This window comes from Hermetia illucens, chromosome 1, assembly GCF_905115235.1.
Source record: "Hermetia illucens chromosome 1, iHerIll2.2.curated.20191125, whole genome shotgun sequence".
Lineage (NCBI taxonomy): Eukaryota > Metazoa > Arthropoda > Insecta > Diptera > Stratiomyidae > Hermetia > Hermetia illucens.
This window is the reverse complement of record NC_051849.1, coordinates 182454565-182476440: the sequence shown is the minus strand read 5'-3', so window position 1 is coordinate 182476440 and position 21876 is coordinate 182454565. Positions and strand designations below refer to the sequence as shown.

Below are 21876 nucleotides of genomic sequence, written 5' to 3'. Positions count from 1 at the left end.
CCAGCAATGGATTTGGTGAGCATCCCAGGGATTGTAACTCGGGAGGACGGCTCTATTTTGTACGTCGCCCAATACGTTTTCCGCGGCTTTAGAAAGGGAGTGATCGTAGGTGGATCCATTTCCATCAAAAATTCAATGCGCCTATGATCTGAGAGCGTGATGTCGTTCGATACTGCCTACTTTTCGACAAGAACCGACCCGTCGAGGAATGCGACTATGATGTCGAGGGCCTCTTCTCTTCCATTGAAGAAAGTGGCTTCATCAAGTCTTTCTGTGTTTCACTAACAGATATGGGCGAAATTAACTTTTGGCATATTGGACACATCTAATAGGGAAAATAAGCAGAACACTAGAAAATCTCCATACCTGCGTGTAGACTTTTTATGGTTAGTTGAACAGTTGTGGTATCACCATCCCATTGGCCATTAACCAAAATAGCATAGAGGTCTTTTGAAACGTCGATAGTAAGAAAAGTTCCTGGCCTATCAGTCCTCTTTCCTCCAATGCTGTCTAGCTAGCTTCTAGATGAATTTGTTGAAGTTCTCCTGAACAAGTGAGCACTTTCTGAACGATGGCAACTCATAGATCCTTTTCAGGGTTATCTCCGGTTCCTCTCACGCCTCTTTGAGGAAGGAACAGTATAAACTGAGCTAATCGTTCGTGCTTTCATCGGTAAAATTTAGTCGTAACATTTAGAAGGAGTTACTACTACTTACTAGGTTTCGCAACGCTCATTATCGCAACCAAATAGACTGCTGTCATTATGCAAAACCCATTCATCGGCTTTGATAGGCGAAACCTCCTTTCCTGCTTTTTGGACTCAGGAGTTGGTACCATCGGTTTGCCCTTAGCCATAGATGTATTAGATGATCCAAGCTTGGTACAAGCACTTGCTCGGAGAATATTTGCAAGAAGACGGTTTGACTGGAAGCATTGTCAGAAGACGGTTTGTTCGAAGGCGGTTTTTTGCCGGAAGATGTTCATCTGTGGGCCTCATCAGATGACGCTGACTGGAGCCCGAGGTGCTGACGAAGGGAATCTGCTTTGGATCGTCCGTTTCTAATTTAACGAGTGGATAATCTGAGTCTGAACTCAGTTTCTTATTCGATGAGCCCAAAGTTACCTTCTCGCTCCGGGTTGAATCGGAATGATCGAGATTTAATTTCGATTTTTGTTTTGACTTTTTCTTTACTTTGTGGGATTTATCATAATTGGGTATAACGGCTTTTGTTTTATCTGGAGAAATTCGATCTCGGAAGAGATCCTTTTTACCGAGATTAGGCTAGTTGAAACTGGAGGTCGGCTGGTATTCCGAGTTTACTATTTACGGCATTATATTAGCTGGGTTATCAATAAAGAAAACAAATTAAGAAGATAAACCATTTTGTCTTCAATTACTAGTTTAAAGATATTGTATGATAGACTGGAAGGATATTTGCATATACTGCAATATTCGGATACTACTCTTCTCCATTGGACCACTAGCGCGTCGTAATTAATGTAATTATTGTAAAGTAAGTGTCTAAGATCTAGTACAATCTTATCAGCGTCTTTTGAGAAACGAAATACTTTCCTTTATTCACAAAATTTGAGCTTTCATCGTAGACAAATATTAAAGATTGTGGATGAATTTACCGATGCATAATCTGACGAAGAAGAGAATATTTGTAAGCAACGATGTGTGGAGACTGTCTGAATGTATAAATAAAGGAAGAAATTTTATCTTTTTGGTAATTTTCAAAATATCTCGCGTTTTTCAATCAAAATATTAACCAGCGATAATGCTTGAAAAATTATCGTTATCATATTAGATTCCAAAAAATCTGACGACGTGAAATAAGAGAGATTTTAGTAAGAAGAGTTTCTCGTGTTTACACAGATTTCAATTTTGCGAAAAATCTTTAGTATATTTTAAGATTCCGTACGTTAAGCACCCTCTTAAATGGTGTTAGAGTAGTTTACTCCATCTGCAATCATTTTAATAATGCATAGTGAATGTTGACAATATAAAGTAAATGCAGGATAGTGAGATTTCAGTGTTTTAGAAAACTCATTCCGGTTGGAAGGCCATGGCGCTTATAAGGTTCAATCGACCTAGTGTTTTTAGAAGTTTGTCCCCCTGCCTGTATTCAAGTTCATCCAGGTAAATCTATAATATCTTCGATGATTTCAATCATTGTGTGTTAGTAATCACATAAGCTGTTATGTTTATTACATGCAATCTAGAAACACAACTTGGATGAAAAGTGACATTTCTGGTTTGATGTTAAACAAAACCTTATTACTGGGGTTCCTCTCGTTTTCTCTTTCTTTTTTTTTCATTTTGTGGAACCCTTTTACCTCAACGTAAAATTGCTTGTGAAGAACAGATAAACAAACATACCATTAACTGTTTTTAATCAGGTTTTCTTTGGGAAAAGGACTGGCGACTCCAGTGTAACTAGCAAAGAAATCCCTTCATGGATAACTTGTATCTTCTTATGAAGAGAAGTGCAAAGAAAATATCTACTATTTTCCTTTAGTTGAAGTAATTTTCGGAGTGTGAGATGGTATCAAATATGCCCCATACTACGATTAATTGCGATAGAATTTGGTATTTATGACATAATTTATGATAGGAGCGGGGGTGTGGTGATAACTACTATGGCAGTTCCTTCATATAGTCGTTTCCCTTAACGAAAAAAAGAAAATATTTACTTTGAATATGGTTAATGTCAATTGTTATCTGCTTTAAAGTATATAGAGGCGATAAGGGATGGATGATTATTTGACTTCGACTCTTGAGACCAGATTTTTCTTTGGCCATGACACTTACGTGGGCGATAAAGTGATGGACTCTGGCGCTTCTATAACCACTTAGTTGTTTGCACCAATTTCGATATTTTGATGTTGTTGAAAAATGCAAGCGTAAATTCCACCGAGTTTAGGTGTAGGGGTGGGCTGATGTTCGGCATTTGATTTCGTAGCGAACAACATCATGTCTATTTCTATTTGACCTGGATTGACAAGGCAGTCCCCGCCTGCGTAGTTCACGAGAATATTGCATCCATGCTACCTACTCCTTAATATCACTCATTCGGGAACTTTACAGCACTAACCTCGAATTTTCCTATTCTCTCCAGGAGCCCAACCTGGGGACGCTTCTCTGTTGGGTAAGTCAACTTACGGCCATCACAATTATACTGGTTTTTAGCATGTACACTATCTGTTGTTCTTCACAAATAGATCAACTGACTACCAGGCCATTCTTCTACTCGGATTCTAATTTAACAGTGACTTGGACATCGGTGTAGAGATTAACCACAGATTAGTCTTTAAATGCTAGAGTTGTTTGCGTTACATTAACTGAAAAATAGATTGGAATGTTTGTCCTGGAGCTTTTAATGGTCGCATAGGCCACTTGGATAAGAGCTATGTTGATATTTTTCTCCTAAGGTAAAAATAAACAGATCTACTTTAGGTAGGGAGTGTCGATGTCCTTCCGAATATCCTCCCCGATCGGCATCCCTTCCAGCAAGTCATTTGGATCGTCGACAGAATGTCGCCAACCGGAGCGCCTTAACTTTCTGATTTCCAATCCTGAACCTTGATTGTTAGTTCAACTGTGGAAGAAAGACTTTAGTTGGCTCCCGACCACTTTAATTAAAGGCTCCGGAAAATTTTCGGGTAGGCCGATCTCACTTCTTTTACAACTTGTAGCGCTGGCTTCCTCTAGCAATCGACTGCGCTGAGTAGACTGCTATCGTTCTTGTATGTATTATATTTGCTATCAATGGTTTGATATTTAGCTTTGCTAAAGTTTTGGGCGGCTTTTCGATACTAATTTTTCATCAAAAGCTTACATGCCTTTCTTGTGCTTTCGGATTTGAAGCACTACGGCTGGTATCAGTTCTATTTTATTCAGTTGTATTTTACTAGACAACGTTGGCATTCCAAAAGCTCGAGGTGCAATCTACTAGGGTCTGTATTCACTGCACTTCTCTCGGTAGTAGCTCCGCGGGGGTTAAATATTGGTTGCTGTAAGCAACCCTCATTTTGGCTCTTGCAAGCTTTTGTTAGCACTTCGCACAACTCTTTGAATAATTGTTGACTGCTGGCTTGAAGCGAATAATCCTTCCTCTAATACTCAGTTAGTATCAACTCCTCTACCAGTAAGATTTCGTTTTACACAAAACCTTATTAAATCAGTCCATTTTCTCTCTGTCTTTTCTTAATGAGGTGGAAATTTTCAAAAGACCCTCTCAACTCTCAACTCCTATCTTCTATCGATTGCATTTATAACCGCTTCTTCACTCAACCTGAACTGAATTCGCCTCAACATATCGTAAACTGCGTTCCAACTATGCGGGTAAGCAAACATTTGTTAAATTGGACTTTTGGGTGCTATCCTCTGTCCTAATGTCTGCTCTAGACATTTCCTTTCCTCTGTGTATCTTCGAAAATGGGAGAAGACATGCTCCGGTTTCTCAGGAATATCGCCGCAGCTGGGACAGCTAGGTGAGCTGTCCAGTTTAAATCTATATATATGCATATAGTATGTACGGTATGTACTATATCCTGTGAGAAACTGCGTGAGATCATAATAAATTTCATCATGCCTTCTCTGCCTCTATACCTGTGCGCAGGGACTCAATTTATGGGTGCGTCGATCCTCTCCCATCCGCTTCCATCGTTGTTCCCACCTTGTTGAATGTTTCTATCTTTCGGTGTTTTTCATTTACCGATCAGAGGAAAACCAAACCCATCATTGATTCGTGTCATCTCATTGACTGAAATGTCGATCGGCATTAATCCGGCTATCACGTGAGCCTCATGTAAATCGTACGCCTGTTTTGACGATCCAGTATGCGGGCGTTACGTAGAGAAGTACAGGGCTCACGACTCATTTACCACTGTCCTTAACAGAGCCATGCTGATATTCTTCACCTTATTGCAAGTATAATGCAAATGCTGCTTATCTTCATAAGCCCTGCTCCGTTTTGTCTACCGCAGGTGCAAGACTTGCAACTTTCAGCTAATTCTTTGTAGGAGTGATAGCTTCGGATGAGTACAATGTCATATCCGCAACATGTTTTGTAAAAACAACCAATACTATATCCTTAGCATAATCCACTATGGTGGCTTAGCTAGCAACAGGGAAATTGAGATCATCATACATGATATTCGACAACAGTATTCCCAGCACAAGCCCTGTGAAACACCCCCGGATACAGTGTATTGCCTGTGCTTATTATCTGTTTCATACCGAAGCCGTCTTTCTGTTAGAAAGTTGTCCATAAACGTAGCTGAATAACTGGGAAAGCAATTCGTTACGAGGGACCTCCTTATAAGGTTCTTATTGTCTCAGTTGAATGTATTTTTTCCATCACCCGCAATGACCGCGCCATATTTGCCAGTGTTGTTGTTGTTGATGAAAAGAATTCACACCCCCTTTTTACGTGTATGGGGATCCCCCCTTAAGTTCGACGTAAAAAGATGTAACTCACTGTATACGTGAGCGTTCAGAGTTTCCACCTTTCCACCAAATTTGGTGTCAAACGCTGTAGCCATCTCCGAGAAAAATGCGTGTGACGGTCAGACAGACAGACAGTAAACTGCTTTTAATAAGGTTTTGTTTTACACAAAACCTTAAAAAAGGGCCTTGACTTACCAGCTAACTTAAAGGCTGCGTTTATGTATACCATCAATAACCGGTGCTTTTTTAGTCCCCCGCCCCGTTACTGCAAATCTCTTAAATTTTTTCCCTCGTTTGGTATTGCAACCACTCTAAGGGTTTGTGGAGGCAGTTGCCGCGCCTCCCTTAGTGAAAAAATAAACCGGATGAAATTTTCGGGCGGACGTCGGGATATATAATTTTTGAGTTGCCTTGCCCGTGACTTTCTCATTACAATCCCTTGACGTCCATCATAGGTTTATATCCGGTTCTGCGTTGGGTTGTCTGTCATCATTCACACCATGCTTAATTGCTTGGTACATGTTGTGGTTGTCTTTAATCAATTCCGGCAACTTAACAATTTTGGCTCGAAGCAAACTGTGGCATGGCGTTTCTAGTCCCGTGTGTGTGTGTGGGAGAGAGGCAAAGCCTCTGAGCACTCAAACCATAGTGGTCCATTGTACTCGATTCCTCCATCTAACGAAATATCCTGGATTCGCGATAGTGGATGTGATGCTACCCGCTTCAGTTGGAGCACATCAGCACCAAAAATCCGATACATAATGCGTCCATAAGCGGGCATTAATAGAAAATGTTCCGTGAAATCCGCATTCTCATTACAGGATGAACACGTATCATCTTGGATCTGCAAGTCTTCTTGCTTTTCGACAGGATCAACTTTGCAGTATGTTTGTTTGGTTCTGACAGGAAAAGTTTAGTGTGGCTAGCATCAATTAAAATTCAATCACCCGTAATTTTGGGACTTATTCAAAGTTTTTGATAGTAGTATCAGCCAATGCTACTGACACCTTCTGGTTCGGTTCCGGGCATGGGGGAAGCTGAAGCCTCTTTTGCTAAGGCATCCGAGATTTCATTTCCCTCTACACCACAATGATCAGGTACCCAGAATAATTCTACCGTATTGAGTCTAGAAACAGAGTTCAATCGGTCCCTACATTTCTGAACAATTTTGAAGTAATCAAATTACAACTCAGCGCTCTCAATGCAGCTTGACTATCGCTTCAGATTGCGATGCGGTTGCCCTTCAACCGCTCGTCAATCATCCAGGTTGCGCTCTTAGAATCGCATACACTTCAGCCTGAAAGACCGTAGTGCATTGTCCCAAGAGAAAAGCTTACTTCTCGTAGTTATTCGATAAGTAAACTCCTGCTCCAGAACCATTTTCTGTCTTTTAGCCATCTGGTTCGTCCCAGTTTTCTCTTCGTTTCATTTTATCTCGAAACATATCTTCTGTGTGTATGTGTATTCCGAGAATCAAAAGGCATTGCGAAAACTAGATTTAACAACATATATCCACATTACTACCTGAGGCCTAAGTCCCCACGTCGAGGCAAAAGTGCGCCTACACAGCCCATAAGCTGTGAGAGCTCGTTTCATCTTTAACTCTACATGTTTGTTCCAAAGAAGCTTTTTCTATAATAACTTTCAGATATTTCACTTCTTCGGAGAGTTGAAGGGTTGTACCCCTCATCTTTGGAAGGCAAAGACCATTCAGTTTCATTCTTTTTGTAAATAATATCATGCCTGAGACACCAACTGTCAATCAAATCAACGGCGCGTTGTGTATTTCTACACACCATTCCGAGATCTTGGCCAACAACCAGCACAGCCACGTCATCCGCAAAAACTTAAAAGTGCATTGGCAGATTTTGCGGTTTGCATATTAGTAGTTGACTCCACAGAAGTGGCGATAACACACCTCCTTTAGGACAGCCTTTGGTCGCTTCCGTTGTTAGATGGCGATCAACACCCACTTCAGCACACAGGAATCTCTGCGTTAGTGTAGCTTAGATCCACTTTATTAGATTTTCGTCAATACCATGCTCTCTGCCGGAATCATAGAGCTTCTGGAAGGGCGCACAGTCAAAAGCCTCTTCAATATCCATGAACACTCTCATCTCGTATTCGCCTTTCAGAATTGCGTGCTCTATTTTTGAAACAATAGAATAAAGAGTAGACTCACAGGAATTTCAACGTTGGTAAGCATGTTGGTTCTCTTTTAATGGGCCTTCTCGAGAATGTGACGATCAACCAGTTTCTCCAGACATTTCAGCAAAAATTATGTTAAGCTGATTTGCTTGAAGTTCTTTGGATTTGAATAATCATCTTCCCCAGTCTATGAAGACTCCCTTATCCTTCACGTAACCCAAGGCAAGCCATCCTCGAAAAATATTTCTTAGAAGTGCTCTAAGTGCTCTATACCCTCCTTTAGCGTCGCTGGGTAGATGCCATCTATGCCAGGTGCTTTGAAGTGTGTAAATGATATGAGTATAGCAGCTCTCGTCTTTTAATTCGAAACAACTGTTCTCGCAGTGTCCCTATTCCCCTTGCAACACCTTCGTGTTGAAGGCTTCGCTGAAACCGCCAATTCGCTTTTTCCCACTTCTGAGACCTGTTCTCCCGGGTGGTGTACTTCCAAGAGAGTCTGTATAGACTTAACTTTGGAGTTCGCTAATGTACCATCCGATTTTCTAAGAGAGTTAAGCTTGGCCTATTCAACCTTATTAAGGATTCTCCACAACCTGGTCTGGTTGATTTCCTGAGTCTTTGCGGCTCTCGGTTCCACCAAGGAACTGTTTTACCACGTTGGCCTCGGGAAATAGGATGAGCCTCTTCAAAGCACTGTGAAAGTGTGCTATTCATAGTTTCCAATTGATCTTCTATCGCCAAAGGAGTCCTTAGTCGCCTAGGGAGCTCAACTTTGTCGCCAAGAAGATCCTTGAATTTTATCCAATCCGTTTTCCTAGAATTCCGTCTTTATAATATAGACTGTTCGCCTGCAATAGTCGGACTAAATTCTAAGCCCTACTTCGCCCCTTTTGGGATATTTAGAGACCCCCTTGCTCCATTTTTCTTATCGTCTTATATATTAGAGGAGATCCCATAATCGTTGAATTATTCCTGAACGGATGTGGCACTTGATTCTAAGAAGCCTACACGCTTGGATGGAGCGTGGTGGAATTGAGGTTTGCAAGGCCCATCGTTTCTCCTTGGTTGCATACTTCTGCGTTTTTGTTACAGTTGTTCTTAGGAACGACATACTGGGTTTGAATACAGAGTTTTCTAAGCTACTTGTAACATTGAATGCCCCGGTGGCCAAGTTGGTCTCCACCGTGGCACTGCAGCGATATTGAGCCTACTTTTCTACTCCCAAAAATCGCCGATGTTGGGGCTCCGAGCCCTGCGTTGTAAGTTTACACCTTCTTTCTTTGTTGATCTGGGTGACCTTTATCATAGCCATTTTTGTCCACAGGTGGCGCTTTTGTGCGCACACCTTATCCGCACCGAAGGACGCGTTCGATGACAGATCTGGTAATTCCTCTCAAGTCTGATTCTCTGTGTGTCCATGCACTATTGCCAGCGAAATTGGTAAGAAGACTGGAAATATGGCGGGTCAAATTTGACTCTGTTGTGAGAATTTACTGGAATCCAAACCATTGAATATAAATGTCACACTAAAGTAAATATGCTAACATAGCAAATGCATATATGCATATTAGAAGCTCCTTATGAGCGGTTGTGCACTCGAATATATTTACGTTAGAAATATCATGCACAAGACATTTTACATTTAAAGCGTGGAGCTTCCGGCTCTCAACTTATTTAACGATAACATAATTAACCTTTGGATGGAATATAGTAGCTATCAAGCACTTCTTTTTCAGTGATTCATCTTCATCACTGCGGGGTCCTAGCTATTATCATAATGTCGGAAAAGAACCTCTTGTTTATCGGAGCATAGGCCAACAATTGGAACTGACAGCACAAAGCTATCCAGATCGTGAAGGAATCGTTTCGATATATGAGAATAATCGTTTAACTTTTGGAAGTATCTTGGAACAATGCAACAGACTTGCAGCAAGTTTCAAAAGGTTAGGGCTGGAAAGAGGGGACAGAGTAGGAATTTGGGCACCAAATTACGCATTTTGGTATATAACTATGCTTGCATCTTCTCGAGCTGGTCTGATTTCAGTAGGCATAAATCCAGCTTTCCAAACTTCGGAAATCGAATACTGTATAAACAAGGTGAATTTAAATGCCATCGTGGCACCAGACGTGTTTAAGACGACACATTATTATGACATATTGAAAACTGTTTGTCCTGAAATCGGAGATTGTGAGCCAGGCAAATTGGCAAGCAGAACGGCACCAAGTTTGAAATCGGTTATCATCCATTCAAAAGACAAGTTCCCAGGTGCTTTCCAGTATGAAGACATCTTCAACTATGCCACCGAAGATGCAATCACGCAAATACAGAACAGTCAACGAGATATTCAACCCGATTGGCCTTGTAATATACAGTTTACATCTGGTACAACAGGTCAGCCAAAAGCGACTGTGATAAGCCACTTTAGTTTACTCAACAACGGTATTCATGCTGCCCAGAGAAATGAATTAAATACAAAGCACCACAAAATTTGTGTTCAGGTCCCTTTTTTCCACACATATGGAGTAACAGTGGGGATCGTTGCGGGTATGATATACGGCTCAACTCTAGTTCTACCATCAGCATACTTTAGCCCGAAAGCCAGTATTGCAGCAATTAACGAGGAAAGATGCACCGTCACTTATGGTACACCGACAATGTATGTTGACCTTATCAAAAAGGTGATTGACTCGAACGCAATATTGACTACACCAGAGATCGCTGTGACCGGGGGAGCTTCATGTTCACCGAAATTACTTGAAAACATCAAGCATTATCTGAAAATGAAGAAAGTGAAAAACGCTTTTGGGCAAACTGAGGCGACGTCAGTACTGAGCCAAAGTCTTCCGGATGAAACCGAGGATCATGTCCTTCACACAGTTGGCCACGTCACCGATCATGTAGAAGTTAAAGTGATTGATAAGGACGGTAACGTCGTCCCATTCGGTGAACCTGGGGAACTTTGCTGTCGAGGATATTTGAACTGTTTGGGATACTATGGAGACGAGGAGAAAACAAAAGAACTGATTTCCCCAGATGGTTGGCTAAGAACGGGGTGAGTATCAGCGTAATTGGGATTTTTTATAGAAACCCAGATAAGATATAGAGGCACGTTCCCCCAAAAAATTGATTACTAGCGGAAACTATTCGTTGATAATCCATACGCGTTCATTAACTTTTGTTTTTGTAAATATATTTTGTTTTAAATTTTCCATTTGCTAATTTAATCGCAAATTGAATTTTCCACTGACGCGTGTTTTTTTAGATAATCGCAGGCATACCCGGTATAGAAGTCACTAAGCGTAAATAAATTCATTGCGTTTAGACTGTAACTGATAAGCTAATTTTACTAAGTCGATTTGACGTTATGGTAATGAGTTTAGTCTGACTGATAGGCAGACAAAACAGAAAATAAACGTAGGCGTAGAAAGGAAATTTTTACAAATAACAAAGTGTCGAGTAGCAGCAACTAATATAACTAGGATGGAGGGTTAGCAACTGAACATCCTCGTGAAGCAACACTAAAGCGGATGGCGGGAAGCTGGAAGATTCCGGTATTTTGCCTATAAGAAAAAGACAGACAAAGCTATAGAAAACCGTTTTTAAAAAGCATACAAAACCTTAAAATTGATGAACTAATACAGTCTGAATGGTAAAAGGTTAGGATTAGTAGAGAGAGGAGAGAGACATTCAACGCGCTCTTAATAGTAGTAACTGGTAGTTTCAAGTCAAATGCCTTGTGAAGATTGTAACGAATGCCTATCCTAAAATGTGACCAAAGGGGATGCAAATTTTTCATTCAAGCTAGAAACCAATCTCGTAACAAGACTGGCATCGCCTCTTTCACCTAGAGGCCGGGTCTCCCCTCATAGCCGCATGGCCTCTGTTATAAAAATGAAAACATCCCAGCCATCAGTGAAGTGTAAAGAAGGCTGACGGAACAGTAGCTTCATGGTACGATTAATCGCAAAGCCCGTCATCTCTACAGGATTACTGTTACTGAAATAATGCTGAATTTCACTGGTGACAATTTCGAAACCTTACTCGATACGAAAGTCAAGGTTAAGCTCCAATTGCCCTGAAATTTGAACAACCATGCATATAAAGTCCGATATCCACGTTCAGTTCGGCCTGTCAGTTACGCCTAAGAGCCTGTATTTGACCCGCGGCTGTAACGCGGATGGCATCCAGTTGGTCTCTCAGTTTTGACTGTTCAGGCGTCCAGTGATCGAATGAAAAATGATTCGGTCGGACATGTTTGTTTATTATGTAAGCGAGAATTTTCTTTTTGTTTAGGCTGTAAGCGAGAATTTTATGGGCATCTTTATCGGTGGTGAACATCAAAGCCTTAAACGCCCAGAATTCAAGTAGTGTTGATTAGGCTTTCCCGGTGCGGCACAAATGGCATGTCGAGCTGAACTTGGATAGCGAGCTCAAGCAACAACAAGAGGACTCCACAAAACTTCAACGAACGAAGAAAACACCAGTGGTAATTTCTGGTTGGACAACTTAAGGTGCCTTTACAATTTAACATAAAGTGGGGTTGCTTCTGACAACTGCGGCAAGGCGCGCTCTCTTGATTTAGGTGCTGGTTTCTGAGAGACTTCTAACTGTAACATTCCAGTACAGATTAAGGAGCGTCACAATTGTAGAATGCTACGCAGCAACAGAGACTTCTGATATAGTGAAGAAGGGTGCTTTCTTTCTCTCGCCGGAACTTTGGTAGTACGTATTATGAGCTATGGCTCGTAAATGGTGTTTAAAAATTAACCAAGAATCTCAAGAATTTTGTCCTGTGAGTTGGCTTAGAATACATTCAAAGTGCTACCTGCTGTTCTAAGAGGCGACTAAAAGGGATAGAAATTTGTGGGCTAGCAACTTGCAAATTTTAAAACTTTGCTATTACTGAAACGTACTGCCTCGAAAAGGGACTGACCTCACGACACGACCTATGGCTATCGAAAACGGAATATGTTTGATTTCTGTGCGCTCGCTCCTCGGTGATGGTAACAAGGGTTCTCCGAATGCTCGCTTTCTTCGACTTGAGCGGGAATTCCAGCGATATAACTTGGAGATTTTGGGCTTAGGAAAATTAAGATGGTGGGACTCTGGAGAGTACTCATCTCCCTCTAGCGGCCGTGCGCTTTTGTTCTCTAGAAAGCCAAGTAGTAGCAGATGTGAATCCGATGTCCGGTTGCTTCTGATTTCTACCACATGGCACAGCCACTTGACGTGGGTGCCGGTTTCTGAAAGGAAAGGACCATAACGGTACAGAGAAAGATGCTTTCTACGAGCAGTGAAACGCAGTTCAGCGGAGGCTTCCTAAAGGTGACCCTGTGATCGCGATGGGTGGTTTGAATGCCAGGGTGGGGTCTGACAACAACTTGCTCGGATATGTAACGAAGAAATATGGTCTTAGCGGCCGTAACGATAAAGGTGGAAGATTTGCGGATTTCTGCAACTTCTACTGCCTCGTCATCGGTGGCAGATTGTTCGAGAACAGAGCCTGCCATAAGGTCAGTTGGTTTTCACCGTACAACAATCAGATCAACCACCTCGCGATTAGCGGTAGATTTAGGTGCTCCAAAATCATCACCATCTGATGGTTACTTACATTCGCTTGCATGTTGTGTCCGCCACTTTTCGTAGGGTTGGGGAGCTGCAACCTCTCAAGTTCAACATCGATTGCTGATCGTATGATCCCAACTGTCGCTCGACAATGGAAAAGCTAATTCGCCTGAGAATATCCATTGGGCAGTCAGCGACCATATTCTTTTCTCGGGTACCACACAGGCCATAGGCCACGCCCCGAAGGAGTGTCATAAGATAGGGCTGACTGCTGAATCGAAGAAATGGATCGAGCGATAACGGAGGTGACTTGTTCGAAATCCGATACCGAACGAAATCTTGAGAAGTTGAAAATAGTGTACCGCGAAATAAGGGAGAATTTATTATTATGCTGGTCAGGGAACCGGAAGATGCCGCAGAACGCAATGACTTCAGAATTATATATGATGGAAGAGAACGCAAGCGGCGTCTAAGCGGCTTGTAAAGTTTGTGTGTTGAGTGATTGGTGTGCGTTCGTCGCATAGTTTTTCTAAATTCTTCTTAATCTCAGTCTTTGCTGGTGAGTTTACAGTCGACGTCCCTTGCAGTTGCAATATCCCTCTTGTCTCTCATAAAATTTCTCAGAAGAAAATGCACCAGAAGAAGTCCTGGAGATCTACAGGAAATTGACGCATACCAAGCGAGTCCTCCCTAGCACTCATCAGTACAAAGTCGCAGCTTTCAACCATATGTTAACCCTTTCCATGATCTCGGGAGCCATCGCGAAAAAGACCAAGCACATCAAAAATGATGTCGCCAGATTGTACGTATATCAGAGGTCAAATCCAAAGTAGTGGAGTATATCGTCTTGACATGAAAGTTGGAAATTCACAGAACCCCGAAAGACACGCGGCTTGACGGGGACCTAGGCAACGTATATTCCTGGCTTGGTTAAGAGCCGCACTCCAGAGAATAATTGCGATATCCATTTCATCGGTTGGATGAGTATTGAGGTCGACTATCTTCGTCTCTATATAATATATATCGTTGCTATCTACTCCTTGGTGGGGTATAGTAAGTCAACCACATTAACGCGCCATCGTTTGTAGTTACCTGAAATGGATTTCAGCTCCCCGCACGATTTCCTGATATGCTGTACTCTTTCTATACTATTACTGTTCTGCACCAAGTGCCCTAGGGGCGACCCATTCGTTGGCCATTTGTGAGAGTGCATTCCACTGCTTGGCATAACCAGCAATGCAACTGTCGCCCCTCCTTAATATGTGACCTATCCATTACCACTTCCACCTTCTGATCGCGATGCATACGGCTTCCAGACCTTTGCGCCGACCAAGTTATTCGTTTGTAATAGTGACAAGCCGGCGTACTCCGATAACATTATCATTTTGTACCAATATCCTGACTATTTGATGCAACAATCTAGGATACACTTCCTCTCCTCTTTAATTGCCGACATTATCGGCTTACATGCACCTCCAATGTTTCGGGGTTTTCTTTTGCGTAGAGTCATATGAAGTAGTCTTTTTGCTCTTTTAAATGTCCCATTACTGTTTCCTGTATTCATGTTTGTACTCGACGAGGAGCTGCCCACAATCCAGGGCTTTTTTTGAAATGTGCTTTATTTCAAGCCGGAAGGCTCCTGGTACTTTTGAAACATCATGGGATGGAGGCATCACACGCTCGATGTATTCGCTGCAGGATCTGTGACACTTTAAACGGAGCTGTCATGTCAGCCTTCGAGAACGTCTCCGCTTCTAGCAATTTCGATGATCAGGCTGCCACATATTTTTTCCAAGTTAGGTTCTGTCACTGTCGTTCGACTACCAATATTGTTGTATATACATATATATGTTTATGGCCTTACGAATACTAACATTTTTGTTGACACGCGAATCTTAATTGCACGATTGAGTCTACTTTTCATTACTTCGGAGTGTTTACCATTCCACGAAAAAGGTTTTGTGTATTTCATGCGCAAGAATATTTGAGTGTATATTTGTCCCATTTGGATCTAGCTCGTAATGGTAAGGCATTTACATCGCAAGTTCCAAGGACCAAAAAAAGCGGAAGTAAATTGCTCTCCATTTGGTGTGGTTACGTTAATGTGGATTTAAGATTCCTCATACCTCAAGCAATAGAAAAAGTTTCTTTTTGCGCCAATCTGACATTTTCTGCTAGAAGCACCATTCTGAGCTTCTGGTTTCCGACTGGATTTTTCTCAATATTTTGTGTGAAACAAAACCTTACTAAAATCGACTCAATGTTTGTGTGTCCATCTGTCTGTCACACCTCATCTACTAGGGAGCGATTGAACCTATTGTTATGAAATTTGGTGAGATTGTGTCATCGGAATTCAATTTTGCGTATTTGTGTGTGGTTTTTTGAATATTTCCCAATCTTTCCGGCATTGTATTGTAAAAGAATCTGCAGATGGAAAATAAGCATTTGGTAGAAAAAACAAATGTATTTACTCTAGTTAATATTATCCGCAGCCAAAATAGACAGATTAATTTTGTATATAGATACTAACGTTAGAACTTATTTAGCGATCAATTCATCCTGCAAGAAGATGGTTATGGAAGGATTGTTGGACGACTAAAAGAAATGGTGATCAGAGGCGGAGAAAATATATTTCCAAAGGAGATCGAGGACTTTCTCAACACACACCCTGATATCGTAGAAAGTCATGTGAGTAGATGCTTATGTTTAATATAATAGAATATTTGCAAAGAAATCAAGTTTATCCATATGCGAAACAAATGTAAGGCATTATACACACCGAAATAAATATCTTATTTATCATGTCTATAGTTATATGCAAATGATAATGCTGTGGATATAATTATTTTCTTTAACCAGGTCATTGGTGTTCCCGACGAACGTATGGGAGAGGAACTTTGTGCATTTATTAGCCTCAAAGATGGCAAACCACATCTGACGCATGACGATCTTAAGGAATTTGGTGCAGGAAAGATAGCTCATTTCAAAATACCACGACACATACGTGTAGTCCATGACTTTCCGAAAACAGTATCAGGAAAAATTCAAAAGTTTAAACTTGTACAACAATATAAGGACAGCCAGGACGAAAAATAAGGAGGAGTGCATAATAAAATTATTGTAAGCCTTAAAAATAAATGATTTTATTAATTACGCTGCAAATGATATTGGAATTCAATTTGTATAAGTATTAAACGTATGACCTTAGGCATAATTCACCTAGGCACGGACAATACGGAAAGATGGGCGAATTGTTCAAAAGGTTTATAGGTTGCCAATTGCCGAGCTTGGGGGATGCTGTAGGGATTCCTAATTTATAGGTGGTCTAAGCCGCGATAAGGTAATCGTCTGAATAAAACAAGTCTTGCTTCGTGCCACAGCAATACGTTCGTGTCGTCACGGATTTCACGACTACCGAAATTATGAAACACCTTATAAAATAAGCCGGAAAACTGACACACGTCATCTAATATGATGAAAACAGCACAAGCTGCAAATTGTTGTGAAAACAAGGTTAGTAATACAAGGCGAGGAGTCTGTTCAGAAACTTATGATTCATGCTTAAGAAGACAGCAACAAGGCTGCAGCCCTTCCAGGTGGTATTTCAAAATTCAGAAGCACCAGGACTCCTTCAACCGTGTTATTGAGTTCAAGGTACTAAAGGACAATTTTGTATGGGGAAAAACCACCGCCACTCTATAGCTAGGAAGAATTTTTCAAGTTTTAAACTTCAACATCATCATCATCATCAATGGCGCAACAACCGGTTTTAGGCCAACCTTAGTAAAAACTCCAGACATCTCGGTTTTGCGCCGCGGTCCACCAATTCAATATCAATTCTATTGATGCCATAGATATTGTTCTTATAGACTTTCCAGGCTGGATCATTCTCATCCATACCGATTCGGCGATCCGCCCACCGTAACCTATTGACACCGATGTTATCCACAACCAGACGGTTGTAGTATCACACACAGATTTCGTCGTTATGTAGGCCACGGAATCGTCCATCCTCATGTAGTGGGCCAAATTTCAACAGGAACGTTGAATAGTAGGCTGTGAAGCCAAGAGCGCGGGAAAGATCGTTGTGGATCTTCGCAGTGAGCAGTGACCTATTAACGAGGTTAGGAGCCCCGGAGACCGTGCCTCCTATATATTTCAGGTATAAGAAAGGTATAGGTATAAGGTTTTATCCCCTGTGAATTTTCTCTCCTTTGGCGTAATTAAGATTTCCAGGATATTCAATTCCACCGATGCAACCGATGTGGTTTTATGTCTTTGGATGAAAATAAAACCTTACTAAAATCGATTTATTGTGTGCCTGTCTATCACGCGAACTTTTCTGGGGTAGCACTATTGCGGCGAAATTTGGTCAATTGAATGCATGAATTTGTTGGGAGTTCCAGAGAGTTCCCATATAAGCGAAGCGGGGGTGCAATTGTTTTTTCTGAATATAGGTATGTGGGGTATCAAACGAAAGATCCCACTTGTGCCTCACAAGTTGGTCACAGATTTGAAATCGGTTGCATGGTGTACCCAGAACAATTGTTGACTGGTGGAAAGGTTTCGTTGCGGTTCTTGACGACAAGGCTGTGCTGGTGATTGCCGTCCCTAAGTTTTGTAGAGGGCGATCAGATTGAAATTTCAAATGGAACTCATCTGAAGTGGCTCTATCCAAGGTGATTCACCGGAGGTTATATAGTACCGTAGAACGTGGAACCTACGGAGAGCATATGCTCCAGGAGAGTTGCGCTGCATAGCTAGGGTACTGTGCCTCTTAGTTGTTGCAGAGGCGTTAGATAGGCCGGTGGGGATTTGATTGTGTTCTCCAAATCAATTGGTACCCAAAGAGGACCGGGGGATTATGCCTACACGCAAGTTAATCCCCCTGCACCTTAAGGCAACGCAGAATGTCATCATTACATTAAAGGATATAAGCTGCCATTTTCACATACGTTATGACGTAAAGGCTACATACAAATTGAATTGTTTATATTAGCAGAATAAGGATAAGTATAAGTGTTTTGTAGTTGCTCAGGACAGACGTATGTATACGTGCATGCCAATGGTATTCATTTAACGTACGTATATGTATATGAGGTCCTGGAGATGAAGCATCAACAAATGATCTTCGCAACCACCTGAAGAACGTTATCACTGATACGGCAACAAAGATACTTGGCCCGCAAGAAAAGTCGGAACGGCTGGTTTGACGATGAATGTAAGCTAGCAACGGAACGGAAGAATGCCGCATATCGAGTAATGTTGCATTCTCAAAGAACTCGGGCACGCGCAGAGACTTATCACTAACTCCGTCGAGCGGAGAAGCGACTTCACAGACGGAAAAAGGAAGCCTGGGAGAACGAACAAGTCTGTGAACTAGAAAAGTACAGGAAGCAACTGCACCAGGCGCCTTATACACCATGATGCTCATCCTGCCGAGACAAAGAGGAAAATCTGATTTCCGACAGAATGAACATATTGGAGCGATGGGTTAAATACTTTGATGAGCTACTGAACAATCAGAACATCGGCGAGTTGGAGGTCCCACCAACTGAAGACGACGGACAAATACTGCCACCACCAAGTTTAGGAGAAAGAGTCCGTGCAATTCATCGGCCAAAAAATCATAAGTCGCCTGGGGTTGATGGAATTACAGCCGAATTAGTTATATCGGAGGCGACCAGTTACACCAAGTGGTTCATCATCTTGTGCTCAAGATATGGGACAGCGAATCAATGTCTGACGATTGGCAACGAGGCATTATCAGTTTCATACATTAAAAGGGAGATATCACACAGTGCAGCAATTATAGACGTATCACGTTACTGAGTACCATCTATAAGATACTCTCCTCTATTTTGCTAGGCCGGACAGCCCCATACGCCCAGAACATCATTGGCCCATACCAAAGAGGCTTCACTCCAGGCAAATCAGCAACAGATCAGATTTTCTCTCTGCGGCAAGCGATTGAAAAATGTTTGGAATATGGACAACAGTTACACCATCTATTTATCGACTTTAAAGCCGCCTCTGATAGCATAGTCAGGGTAAAACTGTACACAGCCATGAGAGAATTCGGTATCCCGACGAAATTAATAAGACTAGGCTGTCTCTAACCAATATGCGAAGCCAAGTAAAAGCAGCAGGATCACTCTGAAGACCATTTGACAACAACAACGGTCTACAACAAAGGGATGCCCTATCATGCGCCCTCTTTAACCTGACCCTCGAGAAAGTAATCCGTGATGCTGAGGTAAATGCAACAGGTCCGATCCTCTTTAAGGCTACTGGCCTATGCTGGCGATATCGATATCATGGGAAGAACGACTCAAGACGTACAAATTGCCTTCATCCAGATCGAGCAGGCGGCTATTTTCGTGAGATTTTGTGCTGCATATCAATGAAGGCAAGACTAGATATATGGTGGCAACGTCAGTATCAAAAACCAACCAACAAACAACAGCAAACCGCACTGTTCAAACGGGAAGAATAAAGATAGGAGACTACAACTTTGAGACCGTTGGTAATTTCTCCTACCTAGGTTTGAAAATCACAACCGATAACAGCTACGATAATGAAATCCTCGCACGGTTATTGTCAGCCAACAGAGCCTATTTCAGCTTACAAAAACTGTTCCGCTCGGAACGTCTCACCATAGGGTCAAGTTTCTTACTGTACAAGACTATGATCTTGTCAGTCCTCATGTATTCCTCGGAGACTTGGGTTCGTAGCAAGAAGAATTGCGAACTCTTAGCCACGTTCGAGAGAAGAATCCTACGAAGAATTTTTGGCCCCCATCATAAGGATGAACGATTCTGTAGCCTACATAACGACGAAATCTATGAGCGATACCATGACCGTCCGGTTGTGAATAAAATTCGGCTCAATAGGTTACGGTGGGCGGGTCACTTAATCCGTGTGGATGAGAATGATCCAGCCCGGAAAGTCTATAAGGGCAATATCTATGGTAAAAAAAGAAGACGAGGCAGACCTTGCCTAACATGGAGCGATGGCGTAGGTCAGGACGCCAGACAACTTTTAGGGATATCGAATTGGTGGACCTCGGCGCAAAACCGGGATGTCTGGAGTTCGTTATTAAGGCGGGCCTAGACCGGATACCGGTTGTTGCGCCGTTGATGATGATGATGATATGTATATGCCTATATGATTTATTTAATTTACATATGTATATGCCTGTATGCATTTGATCAATTTAGTTGTGTACATATGTATGTATGTGTTGCAGTAATGGATAGTGTTTGTTTATTTAGATGGGCGCGGCACTCGTAGTCGTGCTTTCTGGTCTCGTTCGCTTTACAGTCTACGCTGGATGGATCCGAATATGGATCGAACCCCAATCATCCTCGTATTCTCGTAACTAGACTTGCTGATATCACTGTCATACCTAGAGTATCTTCCAAGTTTCATCTCTTATCCACGAGTCTTGGACGGCGAAAAAAGACTTGTTTAGGTCATCGGGAATCCATCGCAGTTTAGATAACCGATCGGGTAAATTATCCAAGTTAAACCTGTAAATATACTAGCGGCATTCTCTTTGTTCTGTAAAAAATTGGGTGATATTATAACTGATCTTCTTATGCCGTTCTTCCAAACACTCCTTGATGGTCGGGATCAGCCTAAGTGTTCTAAGTGCTTCTTCTATTTCCTTCCTTTTCGACGTTTTTAGTAATAATAATCGTTCTTGTTAAGAACACTTCACTCAAACCATAACGGTAAACTACTGTACACTGTTGGAGGCAATGTGGTCGATAACAGCTACGGCGATGAAATCCACACAGGGTTTTTGGCTGCCAACAGAGCTTTCTTCAGCTTTCAAAACCTGTTCCGCTCGAAACGTCTCACCATAGGTTCAGAGCTCTTACTTGAAAAATTTGATTTTGCCAGCCCTCATGTATTTCTCGGAGACCTAGGTCTTTAGCAGGAAAAATTGTGAATTCTTGGCTGATTACGAGAGAAAAAGTTTTTGGTCTCCTGCATTAGGATGGACGATTCCGTGGTGTACAGAACAACGAAATCGATGAACGATACCATGAACGGCTGTTAGTGGACAAATTCCGGCTCAATATGCTGTAGCCGGTCACCTAATCCATATGGGTGAGGATGATCTAGCTCGGAAAGTCCATAAGGGCAATATCAATGGTAGAAAAAGGAGACGAGGCTCTTGTCACTAATGATATCGAATTGATCGAGCTTGGCGCAAAACTAAGATGGCTACGGTTCCTTATTACGTCTACACCGAATACCGGTTGTTGCGCCGTTGATGATGCAGATGTCACAAATCACATTCAAATTTCCTCCTTCACTGCAGCAAATTCTAGTCATCACCATCCATCGGACATCCCGCCCAAACCTTTCCCAGTAGATCTGTTCTAACTATTCAATATTCATACCTTCCGTATGGTTGCCCATAATTCCAGCAACAGCACGGCAACAATAATAAGAGAGGTATGTGAAATTTAAACTATAATTTACTACTTACAATGGATGGTAGACTAGAGTAGATTAGCTCGGTGCACGGTGCAGACGACAATGCGAGGGCTGAAGGAAACCCAGGGATGCTTGTGGACATGAGGTAAGTAGACTATACACCATATAAAAGTTTTAAACTTCGATGTCACGATCACTTAAAAAAGATTTTAAAAGGTGATGTCTTTTTCTTTCTTATTTCCAGGAAAATTACTGA

General features: G+C 41.8%; 1 protein-coding gene across 1 annotated transcript; it reads left to right on the top strand.

Moving 5' to 3' along the window:
• The first annotated feature begins 1903 nt into the window (after positions 1-1903).
• LOC119661476 (medium-chain acyl-CoA ligase ACSF2, mitochondrial-like) lies at positions 1904-16325 on the top strand. The gene is made up of 4 exons (XM_038070839.1): positions 1904-2143; positions 9340-10656; positions 15716-15857; positions 16029-16325. Exons 1-4 carry the CDS (start codon positions 2070-2072, stop codon positions 16263-16265), a joined length of 1770 nt encoding a protein of 589 aa, XP_037926767.1. The 5' UTR covers positions 1904-2069; the 3' UTR covers positions 16266-16325.
• Positions 16326-21876: the final 5551 nt, after the last annotated feature.

Coding starts and splice junctions, on each gene's coding strand:
- LOC119661476 (XM_038070839.1), top strand. CDS start 2,070: ATGGCGCTTATAAGGTTCAATCGACCTAGTGTTTTTAGAAGTTTGTCC. Junction 2,144..9,339: donor CTGTATTCAAGTTCATCCAG/GTAAATCTATAA, acceptor CTTCTTTTTCAG/TGATTCATCTTCATCACTGC. Junction 15,858..16,028: donor CTGATATCGTAGAAAGTCAT/GTGAGTAGATGC, acceptor TTCTTTAACCAG/GTCATTGGTGTTCCCGACGA.